The sequence below is a fragment of the Coenobita brevimanus genome, chromosome 97, assembly GCF_032717465.1.
Source record: "Coenobita brevimanus isolate Jiangsu-jjx chromosome 97, ASM3271746v2, whole genome shotgun sequence".
In the NCBI taxonomy this organism is placed as follows: domain Eukaryota; kingdom Metazoa; phylum Arthropoda; class Malacostraca; order Decapoda; family Coenobitidae; genus Coenobita; species Coenobita brevimanus.
This window is the reverse complement of record NC_137050.1, coordinates 28,046,566-28,060,037: the sequence shown is the minus strand read 5'-3', so window position 1 is coordinate 28,060,037 and position 13,472 is coordinate 28,046,566. Positions and strand designations below refer to the sequence as shown.

Below are 13,472 nucleotides of genomic sequence, written 5' to 3'. Positions count from 1 at the left end.
TCTGTGTTGCCTGCAGTTGACAGGTCTGCTAAATCAGGTAGACAGCAACAGCTCTTTTGCTGAGTGCTTCATCTTGCTATGACAAAAACTTTTTTATGTAACACCTTCAATTGCAGCAGCTGGCAGAGAAGTATCAGCAAACTCTGTTACAGTGCAGTATACATATCTTGGTGAATTCATAATAACGCAAAGGAGGTTGACAGGCAGCACTACTGTAAAGCTTGGATACCTGAGTGATACAATATTATCCACTACAGAGGAAGATCACAAGCATAGCATAGTTATGGTATATTATAGGCTATGAGTCAACAATCAAGTACTACACTAGTCACAATGATCTGTTTCCTTACTTTCAGTCAAAAACCTACAATGCAGAGCTGAAAGCTAGCCCAGCTCATATCTGGTCAGCACACTGGTTACAATACCTTCCCAAACTTATACAAAAGACTCATTCACTTAGTACAAGTGTGAGCAATGGATCTGCTCAATCTTACCCCTGGATAAAAGGAAGTCATAGCCAGGGTTTCACAATGAACAGAGAACTGATGCTGATAATGCAAAGCTTTTGTGGGCTGTATGAATAACACTATCATCACCACATGAGCCTCAGGCAGTCTAATAAAGCTGTGAACTACTAACTGAACAATGAACAGATAAGTACTGTGAGAAGCCCTGGCTACAAATTCACTCCAGCCAGGGGGTAGGGGTAGATGGTAACCACAAACCATGGCTCATGACTGCACATGACAATACTTCAACTTCACAGAAAACAACAGCAAATCATACAATTTCTGTTAATACTAACATCAAGAATTCCAATGTAAACAAAAAAATAATAATAATAAAAAAATAAATAATAAATAACTGTCCATACACAACTTTCAACATACATCAAGAACTGAAGCTGCCTTCAAAATATTTTGTCATGTACTAATTCATACATTGTACTTTAGTGTACATATCTTTATGTTATTAACACACCAAAAATATTACAATACTTCATTATACTCTTATAAAAATACAGTACAGCAACCTCAAAAGAATACACAATAGCCGAGAGAGAGAGAGAGAGAGAGAGAGAGAGAGAGAGAGAGAGAGAGAGTGAGAGAGAGAAATATGACTGATTTTTATACAGTAAATACCAGTAACCACTGGATGTTTAATAATGCTTAGATATAAATTACCAAGGGCAGGAAATGTTGGCAGGAAATAAGTTGTCAGAAATGTTAGTTTCAAGTACAGACTGCATACAGGCATCTGAGTGGCTAGGAGATCAAAGGTATGATTTACAGTATACAGTCAACATCCTGTGTACTACACCTGGATGCACTAAATCATCTTTCCACCATACCATGCCAAGTACTTGTACCAATGAAGATAACTTCCACTCCTCTATAGTTGGTTACCTTCATTTGGAAATGAGCATGATTTCTTATTACAAATGATATGGACATGACTACACAAAGTTTTCTCTAGTAACATATGTCATCATGATAAATTCTTACCAGATTTAATAACTATAAACATTCAGCAAGATGCTGCACTGGTACTGCAATACATACATAATTCTGAAAATTTCCACACAGTACCATTAAAGGCATTTTGACCTGTAATTTTGATTGACATTAAACATTATTACTTTAATGGTACTGCCAACAGGAATGCTAGCAATCATGAGACAACATGTCCTCATGAATCCTCAGACACTGCCTACATCTCCTCAGGGCAGACACACCTCAACACCTGTGTTCACTTGTGTTTTCAATGCAAGCTCTGTAAGAATCTGGCCATATAACCAGGTTATCTCAAGTACCTATACTGGTGATTTTCTGATACCTGTATATTTAAATATATATCATTCAAAAACTTGCTGGAAATCACGGTGATTCATTATGTATAGCATTAGTTTGTGTCAGCATTTATTATATTTATTATTGACAGGGTTGGTACCCTAAAATTTAAAAAAATATGCATTTCATGCACTTATACTGTATATAAGGCCAACAAATTTGTCTGATTTTGTGAACCATTATACTGGAAGCATGTCTTTCAGCACTATGATACTCTTACACCATAAAATGTTTGTGAACTCAGTGGTTACTCTTATTGTATCTAACAAGCACCACCTATGAACCTTGACACAAGACTGTCATTATCCACAGTTTACTTTCAATGAATATATAGCTGTTTCATAACAATGTCACACGGAAAATAAATAATGTATGGTCTACACAAGTCCTTGTTATATGTCAGAGATGTGTTATCAAATGCCATTTAACATTTTTTTAAAAATATATATAACTAATACAGGATCATAAACTGTGGGAAATTGGTGAAACAGCTTTGCAGGTAGCAATGGAGCTTTAATGGGTAATCTTTTTGTGATTTTTCAATACATTTACAGTAACTGAAAATAAGGAAAACTCAACATACAACAAGGGCTTATTATATTTGACTGACAGAACTTCAATGGAAACCATTACTGTCTGACAATGTATCATAAAGATTTGTGCATTATACAATAAACAGCTCTATCACACCTTATTATCCTCAAACATCGGAATATAGTAAAATCTCAGTAACACAGACTGTGTTTTTTTTTTTTTTCCTGTATACTAAGCATACCAAGACTGTGAATTTTATCTAGAGAACAATTAAGAAGGTAATGGAATTACCAGTGCTATATGTGTTTATAAAAGCCTGGAAAAAAAAGCAAGTTTCTGAATTTTCAGTTTCATATCATGTGAAAAATTAAGAAACTAAATGTGCATATTGAAAAAATTCTAATGATCTAGGTCCATTTCAGCCAAAATGAGTTTCAAATGATTACCGGTAACTACAGTCTGTCAAGACAGTATACTGTGTGCATCTTCAGCCTATATCTAAATCTATCTATCTATACAAAGCACCAAACAATTCTCTATTCTTTCGTCATCCAAACCAGTACTGCCCCATCAGAAGCATAGGGGCCCAGGGCTACACATCCAGTCCAAACACTGAGGGTGAGTGACCATTTGCAAGCCCCTGAGCAGCATTATGTGAGCAATAAATCCCAACCACTCATTGGATGTAGACCTTATGAGACATATCCAGTTGGAGTGCCTTAACTCACTAGATCACCGGGCATTTCTATCATCAGGATTTTACCTGGTTATATAATTTTGTAAATTTCACTGCAATTTAAAATAATTCTTCAGTCTGTGTTGCACCTGACTTTACTTTATTACGTATAATGAAGAACACAGTTCTGTGCTTACAAACTATAACTAAGAACATTACTTCTAACATTAAAAACTCACTTAACTCAAGTCCACACATCTCACCATCAAGATGGTACGTTTCAAGCAGTTCTTGTTATAATGCAGGGACGTGTTCCCTAATATAAACTTTTTCCACACAGTTTTTCATGCACATTGGGGGAACTTGTAAATCAGCTTTACAGGTAGCAACAGTACCAAAATAAGCAGTATTTCCTTAATCTGCTGTGAACTTTACAGCACAGAAAAAGAAATAGCGATAAATTAACATATAAAACTGGCATACAATGAGTACATACTGTATATCCATCACACCATTCACCTCAGCCACACAGCACTCCCCATATGAAACAATGATTTTCACAGCACATCACCACATAATTTCACATTTGGGTAAGTAAAATTTCTATCTAAACAACAACAACAATAACAACAAAGAATTAGTTGCCTGGGCAGTATGAACCACCTACTACAATTATTCCACATCAAACAAACTAATTCCTGACTGAATGACTCACTGCACATCACACCACTTCACACCACACCAGCTTATTCCTTCCTAAGATTTGCTCATATCATTCCTCCTCAAAAGTCAACACACCACATAGACTCTCATTCTATTATGAAAGACAACAAGCCACACTAATTTATTTCCTCCATGAAAACCTCACTCCACAGATTATCTACCCACCTCACTCAATGCTCCCTGAAGAAGGCAGGGTGTGCATCCATGATAGTTCTGACAAGGTTCTGGTCTGGGCTGAAGGTAGGCCCATCCCGTTCCTCTGCCAAAACGTTGGAACAGCAACGTACAGCTTCACTCTGTCGGTGCTTATGCTCTCCCCAACCACCTGCTCCTAACAGTCCAGCAAACAGATGCAGGTACTCCTCTCGCCGCTTTAGGCAAAAAGAACAAATAAAAGAAAGTCATACTAAAAGAAAAATTATTACTATATTGTACTGTTTGTTATCAAATGGATACATCAATGCTAATGTATCAGACTCACATACAGTAACAACCTGGCATACGATCATCTGGTATCCAACTGACTGCTATGGTGATCGATGAAAACTTAAACCCAGTTTTGGGTTAATTTTCATTGCCAGATGCCATGTATCCCAAACGGGGTGGCCAAGGGCTTAGAGTTAATTGTTTTACAGGGAGGGGCACTAATCCTCCACCAACCCCACTTGACATGTAGGGACGCCAGCAGCATCTGGTGTTCCCAGGCGGTCACCCATCTAAGTACTAACCAGACCCAACGTTTGGGTTAATGTTTGCAAATAAAATTTTATCAGTTACACAATTTTTTTTATGGCCATATACGATGATCCCATGTGTACGTGCTGTCAGGTCTCCCCTGTTATCAATGTGGTTAGGTACCTAAGGTGCCATCGACATTCATATCTTGTCAATACTGATTTTCCAATGGATGCAAATAAAATTTTATCAGTTATACGATTTTTCTGATGGCCATATACAATGATCCCACGTGTACATGCTGTCAGGTCTCCCTTGATATCAATGGGGTTAGGTACCTAACGTGCCATCGACACGCATATCTCGTTAATACTGATTTTCCAACGGACGCAAATACTGTATTTTATTATTATATAGTCCTTATGCAACCAATCATAGTGTATCTTGTGTTAACGTGATTTTTAGTTATTAAAAATATGTTAGTGGTAGGTGGTGGGCACTCACCATCCACTCACTCAATGTAGTGCTGCTCTCAGGTGACTGCCCTTTCCTCTCTTCCTTCCTTCCTCTTCTGTCTTCCTTTCCTTCATTCTTTCCTCTTCCTTCTGTCTACAGGTGACTCTACACTGAATGACAAGCCAAATAGCTTCCTGTACACCACGAAACCATTTACTATGCTGGGTGGTAACCAAATTATGGCACCTGGTTGTTTTGCAGGTACTGTAATTAAGGCACTCCAAATAGATTGAGCCCGGGTAGGTTTATATCCAAGGGATGGTTGGGGTTTCTTATTCATGCAATGCCACTCAGGGATGAGTGAGGCTGGTCATTCTCATCTTAAATGTCAGGACCAACTTGCCCAGCCATGGGCTCCTATGCTCCTTATGGGGCAACAGAGGCTTAGATGATGATGATATCATAAAAATATGTTTCCTTTATACATACCATTCCACCATAGACCTGTCTCATCCACACTGAAAATTTTGTTCAGCCAGAGGCACTAAGAATAATGTTGCTTATTAAATGTGGAAGTGAGATGCATAGATGGAAGTGAGTTAAGATGACGACAGGCAACAAACTACATGACACAAAGGAGAAACATATAGTTTTTTTCCACAGAAGAAGCTAGAGGCACTTACAATATTTTTTTTTATTTTTAAAAAATGAGAGTGAGATGCATAGATGGACATGAGCAGAGCCAAAAGCAGGTGACTAGCTATATAGCCAAATGACACAAAAGAGACAGGCTTCCACCACCAACGTGCATATTTATGTAAACATTTTGTTTTCCTCAGAGGCAGCTACGGGCACTGAAAATATTTTGTTATTTATTGAAAGTGAGAGTGAGATGCATAAGTTTGATGGAAATGAGCAGAGCCAATAGCAAACAACTAGCTATGTATGTAACAGAAGAGACAGGCTGGCATCACCAGCATGCATATTTATGTAAATACAGTATATTATTATTTTCCACAAAGGGAGCTACAGACACTATTAATATTTTGTTATTAATTAAAAGTGAAAGTGATATGCATAGGTGAAAATTGGCAGAGCTGAAAAGCTGGTGACCGGCAGGTCGAAGAGAAAATGCTGTCAGTGCCTACATTGGAAATAACGACCGAAAATTACCATAATAATACCCGTCTTAAAAAAAAAAAAAAAAAGTCTGTACTTGAAACCGTTGAAAAAAAATCCTGTTGATAATGTGGGAGTACTGTAACATTTTTGTGTGAAATACTGAAACTTGTGACTTGGAAAGTATGTCATGGAAGGGTGCTAACCCTAGCAGAAAACAGTTGCTACTGAGGGTACTGAAGACAAGCCTAAAAAGGTAAGGTGTTGCCTTTCCCTCGATGTTAAATTGGATATTGTTAACCCTTAGCCAGTGGCTGCAGTTGCTGAGAAGCACCTAACAAAAAAATCGACTTTATATAGATGCCCCCGACCACAGGATTGGAACATAAGTATAGTTACACTGCATTATGTAAAGTTTTAACATAATCTATATATAGACTCTATCTCAAGTAAGGTTTTAACATAATCTACACATAGACTCTACTGCAATATGGAACAGTTGCTGTATTTCATTAACATCACTAAAAGGGTGTTGCCAGCATCTGGCTGGTGGAGTGGTATGAGTAGATTGTAGGCTTCTTTACTATGTCTTGTAAAATGACCAAACCCAAAAAGGTATACATCTCCCCAACATTAGTTTCCTTCCACATTAGATCTCTGCTCTTTCTCATCATATTCCTCTTCCTTTTCATTTCTTCACAGACCTTCGCAGCATATTTGTTTGTTTCTCTCACTATATGTTTAATTACATCCCTGTCTACAAAAGACATAAAATCTCCAGTAAGTCCTGAGGATTTTGCAAAATTACTTTGACCCCTGTGTCTCCAGTAATGGCAATCATTCTCTACTTTGTGCAGTGGGAGTATCATTACCAATGAGGCCTTGCCAAAGTGATGTATTTGCTGCTGCCATAAAGCTCAAATTGGGAAAAGCTGTAAAATACCATCTCAGCACTTCTGCGGTACCTCGGGTTGAGTTACCTTCTATAGAAGGGTAGTCAAGTCTGCGCGGTCACCACAAGCAGTTTTCTTTTTTTCCCCCTGAATTAGGGTGACACAAACAGGGGCGGCGCTACCCGGGTTTATCCCAGGTAGTATTGTATATACTTTTTGCTGTTGTTGTTGTCATTGTTTCTCTTTGTTTTGTTCTTTTCTTTCTTGCCAACCATGAGCAAACAACACCAATGCCCTCACTGCAGTAGGTCTTCAGCAAAAAGTGCACAAGCACTGAAGTGTGCCTACTGCAGTGAGTGGGTTCATTTGACATGTGAAAACATGGATGCTAATGATTATCCATTTATAAAGATGAGCCAGCAGCTGGGCTTTCACTGGCTGTGTAGCAATGTGTTGCACCAGCGGATGAGGCATTGGGTGGTGGAGGAAGTATAGCCACTAAGAAGGAGCTGGAGGATGGGGTTGTTGGGCCGATCTTTCAGGCAATCAGAGATGTTTCAAACAGACTGAAGGCACCACAGACCAAGGTCTCATCACCCATGGCTGTCACCAAGACCAGGCCGAGTCATCTGCAGATGCTGTTTGGGGGTCTCTTGTTTTTATGGCGTTCGTGACAGCACTCTTTTGCTCCTTAGTTGTATCTGTCGGGCGGATTTTCAGAGTGGTTGCTGATTACGCGAGCTCTGATTCTGCTCGCCTTCTGTTTGGAGTCCCTTAAGGATCAGTTTTGGGTCCAATTCTATTTACAATCTACATGAGTAGTTTATTGCCTTTACTTGATGCTCACAACTTGTGCTATCATTTTTATGCTGACAACACCCAGCTCTGTGTTAAGATGTCAGATATCAATGATACCAAGACTAAGCTTGACTCTCTAATGTCTGATATTAAGATCTGGATGGCTACAAGGAAACTTAAGCTGAATGATGGTAAAACTAAGATCATCATCATCAAAGGAAACAGATGGGGTGATGACACTGATAATGCCCTGGCTTGAACACTGGTGTGTCACAACTTCATCCAGTCAATTCTGTTCAAAATCTGGCTGTTTATTTTTATCAAGTTGTCAGAGGGTGTAACTTGCCCATCAGAAATCTGTACTCTGTGAGAAAATTCCTGAACAGATATTCCCTTTAAACGATGGTCCATGCAGTGGTGTTGTCTCATGTCAATTATTGTAAATCACTGTGGACTGGTCTTCCAAATAATATTACTAACAAAAGTTCAGTCTGTGTTGAACAGGGCAGCACAGCTTATCTTAAGTCTCTCCCCGAGAAACTTGACTACCCCGTTCCTAATTGAGCTGCATTGGTTACCAGTAAAGGCTAGAAATGAATTAAAACTGTGTTTTATTACATTCATGGATCTTAAGTTTGGTGAATGGAAGTATCTTACTGAACTGTTAAAATTCCCATCGGCATGCCTAGGTGTAATGTTGAGTAGTGAAGATGATTCTTGTGTCTTGATGAGCTTAAAGCCTTTCACTAGTCATCTCTCTCTGATTGTTCTTTTGTGTATAAAGCCCCTGGATTATATAATAGATTGCCACTGTCCATGAGACAGCTCTCTTCTGTTGAATCCTTTAAGAAACAGCTGAAAGCCGTTCTTTCTTCAAAATGACATGGCCTGCAGAGAGATACCATGATGAATGATTATAGGGTTTAATGATTGTCACTTTCATATTTTTTTACTGATGAAGTTTGTACTGTATATGAGAAATGTCACATTATCATCATCATCATCATCATCATCATCCAGTCCTCCTTTCCCACTTTAGGTCAGGGTGAGGAGTAGCAACGTCCAGACAGTCTAAATATGCCCAGACCAATAGGCCACGCTTCCATTTGCTCACCATTCAAGCCCCCAGAATCCTGGCTCTATCTGATACGTCAAAAACATTCACCATGTTCTGTAGCTTCACACAAATGTATCCAACAGAGTCAATCCAGACACTGTCATGTTAAAAAGGGGTGCTAAATCCCTGACCATGTGATTCTCCTAACAAAATTCATCCAGCCAGGTCAATCTCTTTTCAGTCCCCCAGCCTCACTAACTTCCAAACCTCTCTTCCTCACACACTCATCTACCATATCTCTCCACCTTCGCCTTGGCCTACCTCGCCTCCTCCCTCCATCAAATTTGCTCAGATATACCTTTTTCACCATTTTATTGTTATCCATTCTCTCCACATGACCATACCATCTTAGTACACTCTATTTGATTCCGGTGTCCACAGACTTCCTCACTCCACATCCTTCACTAATCATTATTTCATATCCTATCCACTCCCTGTACTCCACATACACTCCTCAGCAATCACATCTCAAATGCTCTCACTCTTTTCATTTTCATGTCACGCCATAGTCTCACATCCATATGTTAAAAGCTGGCACTAACACTCCTTCATGTAAGCCTCGTATACCTGCAACACTCAAGCCTCTGTTTCTTATCAAGGCCTTCATTGCACCTCCTACTTTCCTTCCTTGTGTCACTCTACTTTCCAGTTCTTTTGCACATTTTCCTCTCTTTTCTATCACTGTACCCAGGCATTTGAACTCTCTCACCAATTCCAGTTTCTCTCCATTCACTATAACATCACACTGGGAGTGACCTTCTCTCTCAGAAACCATCACTTTACTCCTTTCTACATTTATTCTCAAGGCACGACACTCACAGACATCAGCAAAACTCTGCACTAGTCTACCAAGTTCTTGTCCAGTATTTGCCAGTACAGTAGTACTGCATCATCAGCATACAACAAATCTGAGATATTCTATCCGTTGCCATTCATTACAAATGCCATCCCCCTCTCCATTACTCATGTTTTTACTTCTCTCATCTGTATTTTGTTTTTGTTGATTTGGAAAAGATCATTGACAGAGTCCCTAGAGAGGTGGTGAAGTGGGCAATGAGAAAGCTTGGTTTGGAGGCGTGGCTGGTTAGGGTGGTTATCGTTATGTATGTTGGTGTTCACACCCAGGTAAGGGTGAATGAAGATTTGAGCGATGAGTTTTCTGTGAACGTTGGTGTGCATCAGGGGTCAGTCTTGAGTCCCATGTTGTTTATCATGGTACTTGTAGCCCTCTCACGTGACTTCAGAAATGGACTCCCTTGGGAGATGTTGTATGCTGATAATTTGGTGTTGATTGCAGAGAACGAAAGGGAGGTGGAGGAAAGATTTAGGAAGTGAAGTGATGGTATGGGGTGCATGGGCTTAAGGGTAAATGCAGATAAAACAAAAGTGACGATATCTAGGGTTGGCGGCAGTATTGACAAAGATGAGGGAGAGTGGCCATGTGCAGTTTGCCACAAGGGTGTGGGAAGTAATTCCATCTTGTGCAGTGTTTGTGATAAATGGGTGCACAAGAGATGTAGTGGTATCAGAGGTAGACTGCGAGATAATACTGATTTTATGTGTACTGTGTGTCGGGGAGTGCAGGTGGAGACTGTCAGGCATGAAAGGATTGAACTTGCTGGTGAGTCTCTGAGTGTGTGGAAGAGTTTTGTTATTTGGAAGACATGTTGTGTGCTGGAGGTGGGGCTGGAGCTAGCTCTGTGGCTAGGGTGAGAAGTGGTTGGAAGAAGTTCAGGAAGCTGTTGCCTCTCCTGACACTGAGAGGACTCTCCCTACATGCTAAGAGGTCTTTGTATGCAGCATGTTTTAGGAGTGCAACGCTCTATGGTAGTGAGACCTGGGCAGTAAAGAAGGAGGATATTCGCAGGCTCAGACGTACAGAAATGACAATGATTAGGTGGATGTGCAGTGCGTTCCTGCGTGCAAGGTCTGAGGGGACTGGGTTTACGATGGAAGAGTTGAGAGGTAGGATGGGACTGGAGTGTATTGGTGTTGTGATGAGGTGAGGTAGACTGAGATGGTTTGGGCATGTGGAGAGGATGGGGGATGATAATTGGGTGCAGGAGAAGTGTTAATATTGGGGGTGGGGTTTTGAGGGGTAGACCGAGAAAGACATGGGACGAGGTCATTAAGTGTGACCTCAGTGTTAAGGGACTGAACAGGGAGGCTGCAACAGACCGTGCAGCATGGACAGCTGTCATTAGGTGACCAAGGCCAACTCATGCAAGCATGTTGGATCTTTCAAAAACAAAAACGACGACCCCATCCATGTATATATACTATATATACAGTAATCCCTCCAAGACCTGATGTAATAGAGCCAAAGGCATGTCCAGAACTTGGGTTTGTCCCGGACTTGGGAAAATGCCTCCTGGACAGGTATTTATGGACCCTAACCCAGTCCAACTCTGAAAACCACCTAAATAACTTCCTACCGGACATGGACAGCACCTATTTAAGACCCTATTCACACAAATAAGGGGCAGAAATCATGAAATAAATGGAAAGGAACCAGAGAAGGAGGAATTAGAAGTGAGTATGGAAAATACACAAAGATTAACCCACCTCCTCTAAGGCTCTGACAGTGGTGAAAATGCTCCTGATGCATGTACAGTAATCCAGTGTTGTGCTGCACTTAATCCTTTGCACTGTGAATTATTACTGTTTAACACTGCACATTCTGTTTTTACTTGTGCCATGCCAGTTGGAACACACCAGTTTGCACTCTGCACTTAATCCTTTGCACTCTGAATTCTAATTTCTTAACACTGCACAACACTGTAAATTCCCATGTGGTCTTGTGGCGAGGTATTGCATTTTATTCACTGTTTATTCACAAAACGAGCACGTGGGACAGCCAATGCGACGAGCGTCGTCACAATGGTAGTTAGGTGGGAACTGGGGAGGAGAGGATGCAGGAGGGAGCTCTACTACATGCGAAAACAGAGCTGTTTGGCACCGTGCACCAAGGTCACAGTACGGTTGAAAACATGTCGGAAGATTTCTGCTTTATTATGTTTTTTGGCCTTTTTTGGTTTCTGAAAGCCTGAGCCCAAAATGTCCGGGACTTGGGGTGTCCAGGACTTGGGTGTTCAGGTCTTACAGGGATTACTATATATTGAACAACCATGGGGACATCACACAACCTTGTCGCACACCCACACCGATCATGAACCATTCACTTAGATGCCCATTAGCCCTTACACATGCTTCACTACCATCATAAAAACTCTTGACGGCACCTAGCAGCCTACCATCTACACCGTACATGTGCAAAACCATCCACAATCCTTCTCTGTCTACTTTGTCGTATGCTTTTCCCAGATCCATGAATGCCATAAACACCTTACAGTTCATCTCACAAGCCTTCTCTACTATCTACCTCACTGCAAATATTTGATTCACACACCCTCTGCCACTCCTAAAGCCACCCTATTCATCACTCACTAGGACTTCTGATCTCTCTCTTACTTTCTCTATAATAATTCTTCCACATACCTTCCCTACCATGCTCAATAAACTTATGCCACGATAATTCTTGCACTAACTTCGCTCACCTTTATTTTTGTACAAGGGTACAATCACAGCCTCTTTCCACTCTGCTGGCACAGTTTCCCTCATCCATGCCTTCTTACATATCTCCAACAAGCACTTCATTCCACTCTCTCCACTACATTCAATCATCTCTGCATACACCTCGTCAACCTCAGGTACTTTCCCATTTTTCAGCCGCTTCACAGTGCTCTTCACCTGTGTGAGGGTTATGTTTCCTGGCACAGCATTCCTTCTCTGCACACCCCCAAAATAAATCATGAATATGTGTGTCGAACACTAGTGAATTCCCTATGGAAGAAAAGGAGCTTATGAGAAACAAAGGACCAGATTATTATTCTATCTATCTCTATCTATCTATAGCCCGACGCCCTAATCCCGCAAAGGGTGGCCGCAGACAAAATGCCTCCAAGTCACTGTCAACCACCATTTGACTCCCCTCCCCCCAACTCACCCCCCCCTCCCTCATATACCTCTCAACTCCATCCCTCCACCTCATCCTCGGTCTACCCCTCCCTCTCCCTCCCTCCACCTCACCTACATACACCCTCTTAGTCAGTCTTTCATTCTCCATTCTCTCCACATGTCCAAACCACCTCAGTGTATTTCTCCTAATCTTTTCAACCACATCCACATCTACCCCACAACGTTCCTTCACTTCTTCATTCGTCAACCTGTCCCGCCACGTCACTCCACATGCTCCTCTCAAGTAACTCATTTCCACTGCTCTCACTCTTGACTTGTTCCCCTCTTGCAAGGTCCACGCCTCGCTTCCATACGTCAGGGTAGGGATCACAATACCATCATGCAGTGACTTCTTAACTTCCATACTCACCTCCCTATTTCTCATCACTGCTTTCAGTGTACCAACAACCTTTCTTCCCTGCTGTACCCTCTCACGTACTTCATCTCCCAAAAGTTCCATCCTTACTCATCACACTACCCAAGTACTTGAATGCACTCACATTCTCCATATCCTCACCATCCAACCTCACTGCACACTCTGTGACTTCATTCCTCTCAAACACCATAACTTTACTTTTGTTTACATTAACTTTCAGCTTCCTCCTCCTACACAC

At 40.9% G+C, this 13,472-nt stretch overlaps 1 protein-coding gene across 1 annotated transcript in view; it reads right to left on the bottom strand.

The window, feature by feature from the left end:
• Positions 1-3,953: 3,953 nt before the first annotated feature.
• LOC145413633 (NCK-interacting protein with SH3 domain) overlaps positions 3,954-13,472 on the bottom strand; it is a 72,405-nt gene continuing 62,886 nt past the window's right edge. Inside the window, exon 13 of the mRNA XM_080283293.1 lies at positions 3,954-4,154. Coding sequence (XP_080139419.1) covers positions 3,954-4,154 — 201 coding nt within the window. The remainder of the gene's footprint in view (positions 4,155-13,472) is intronic.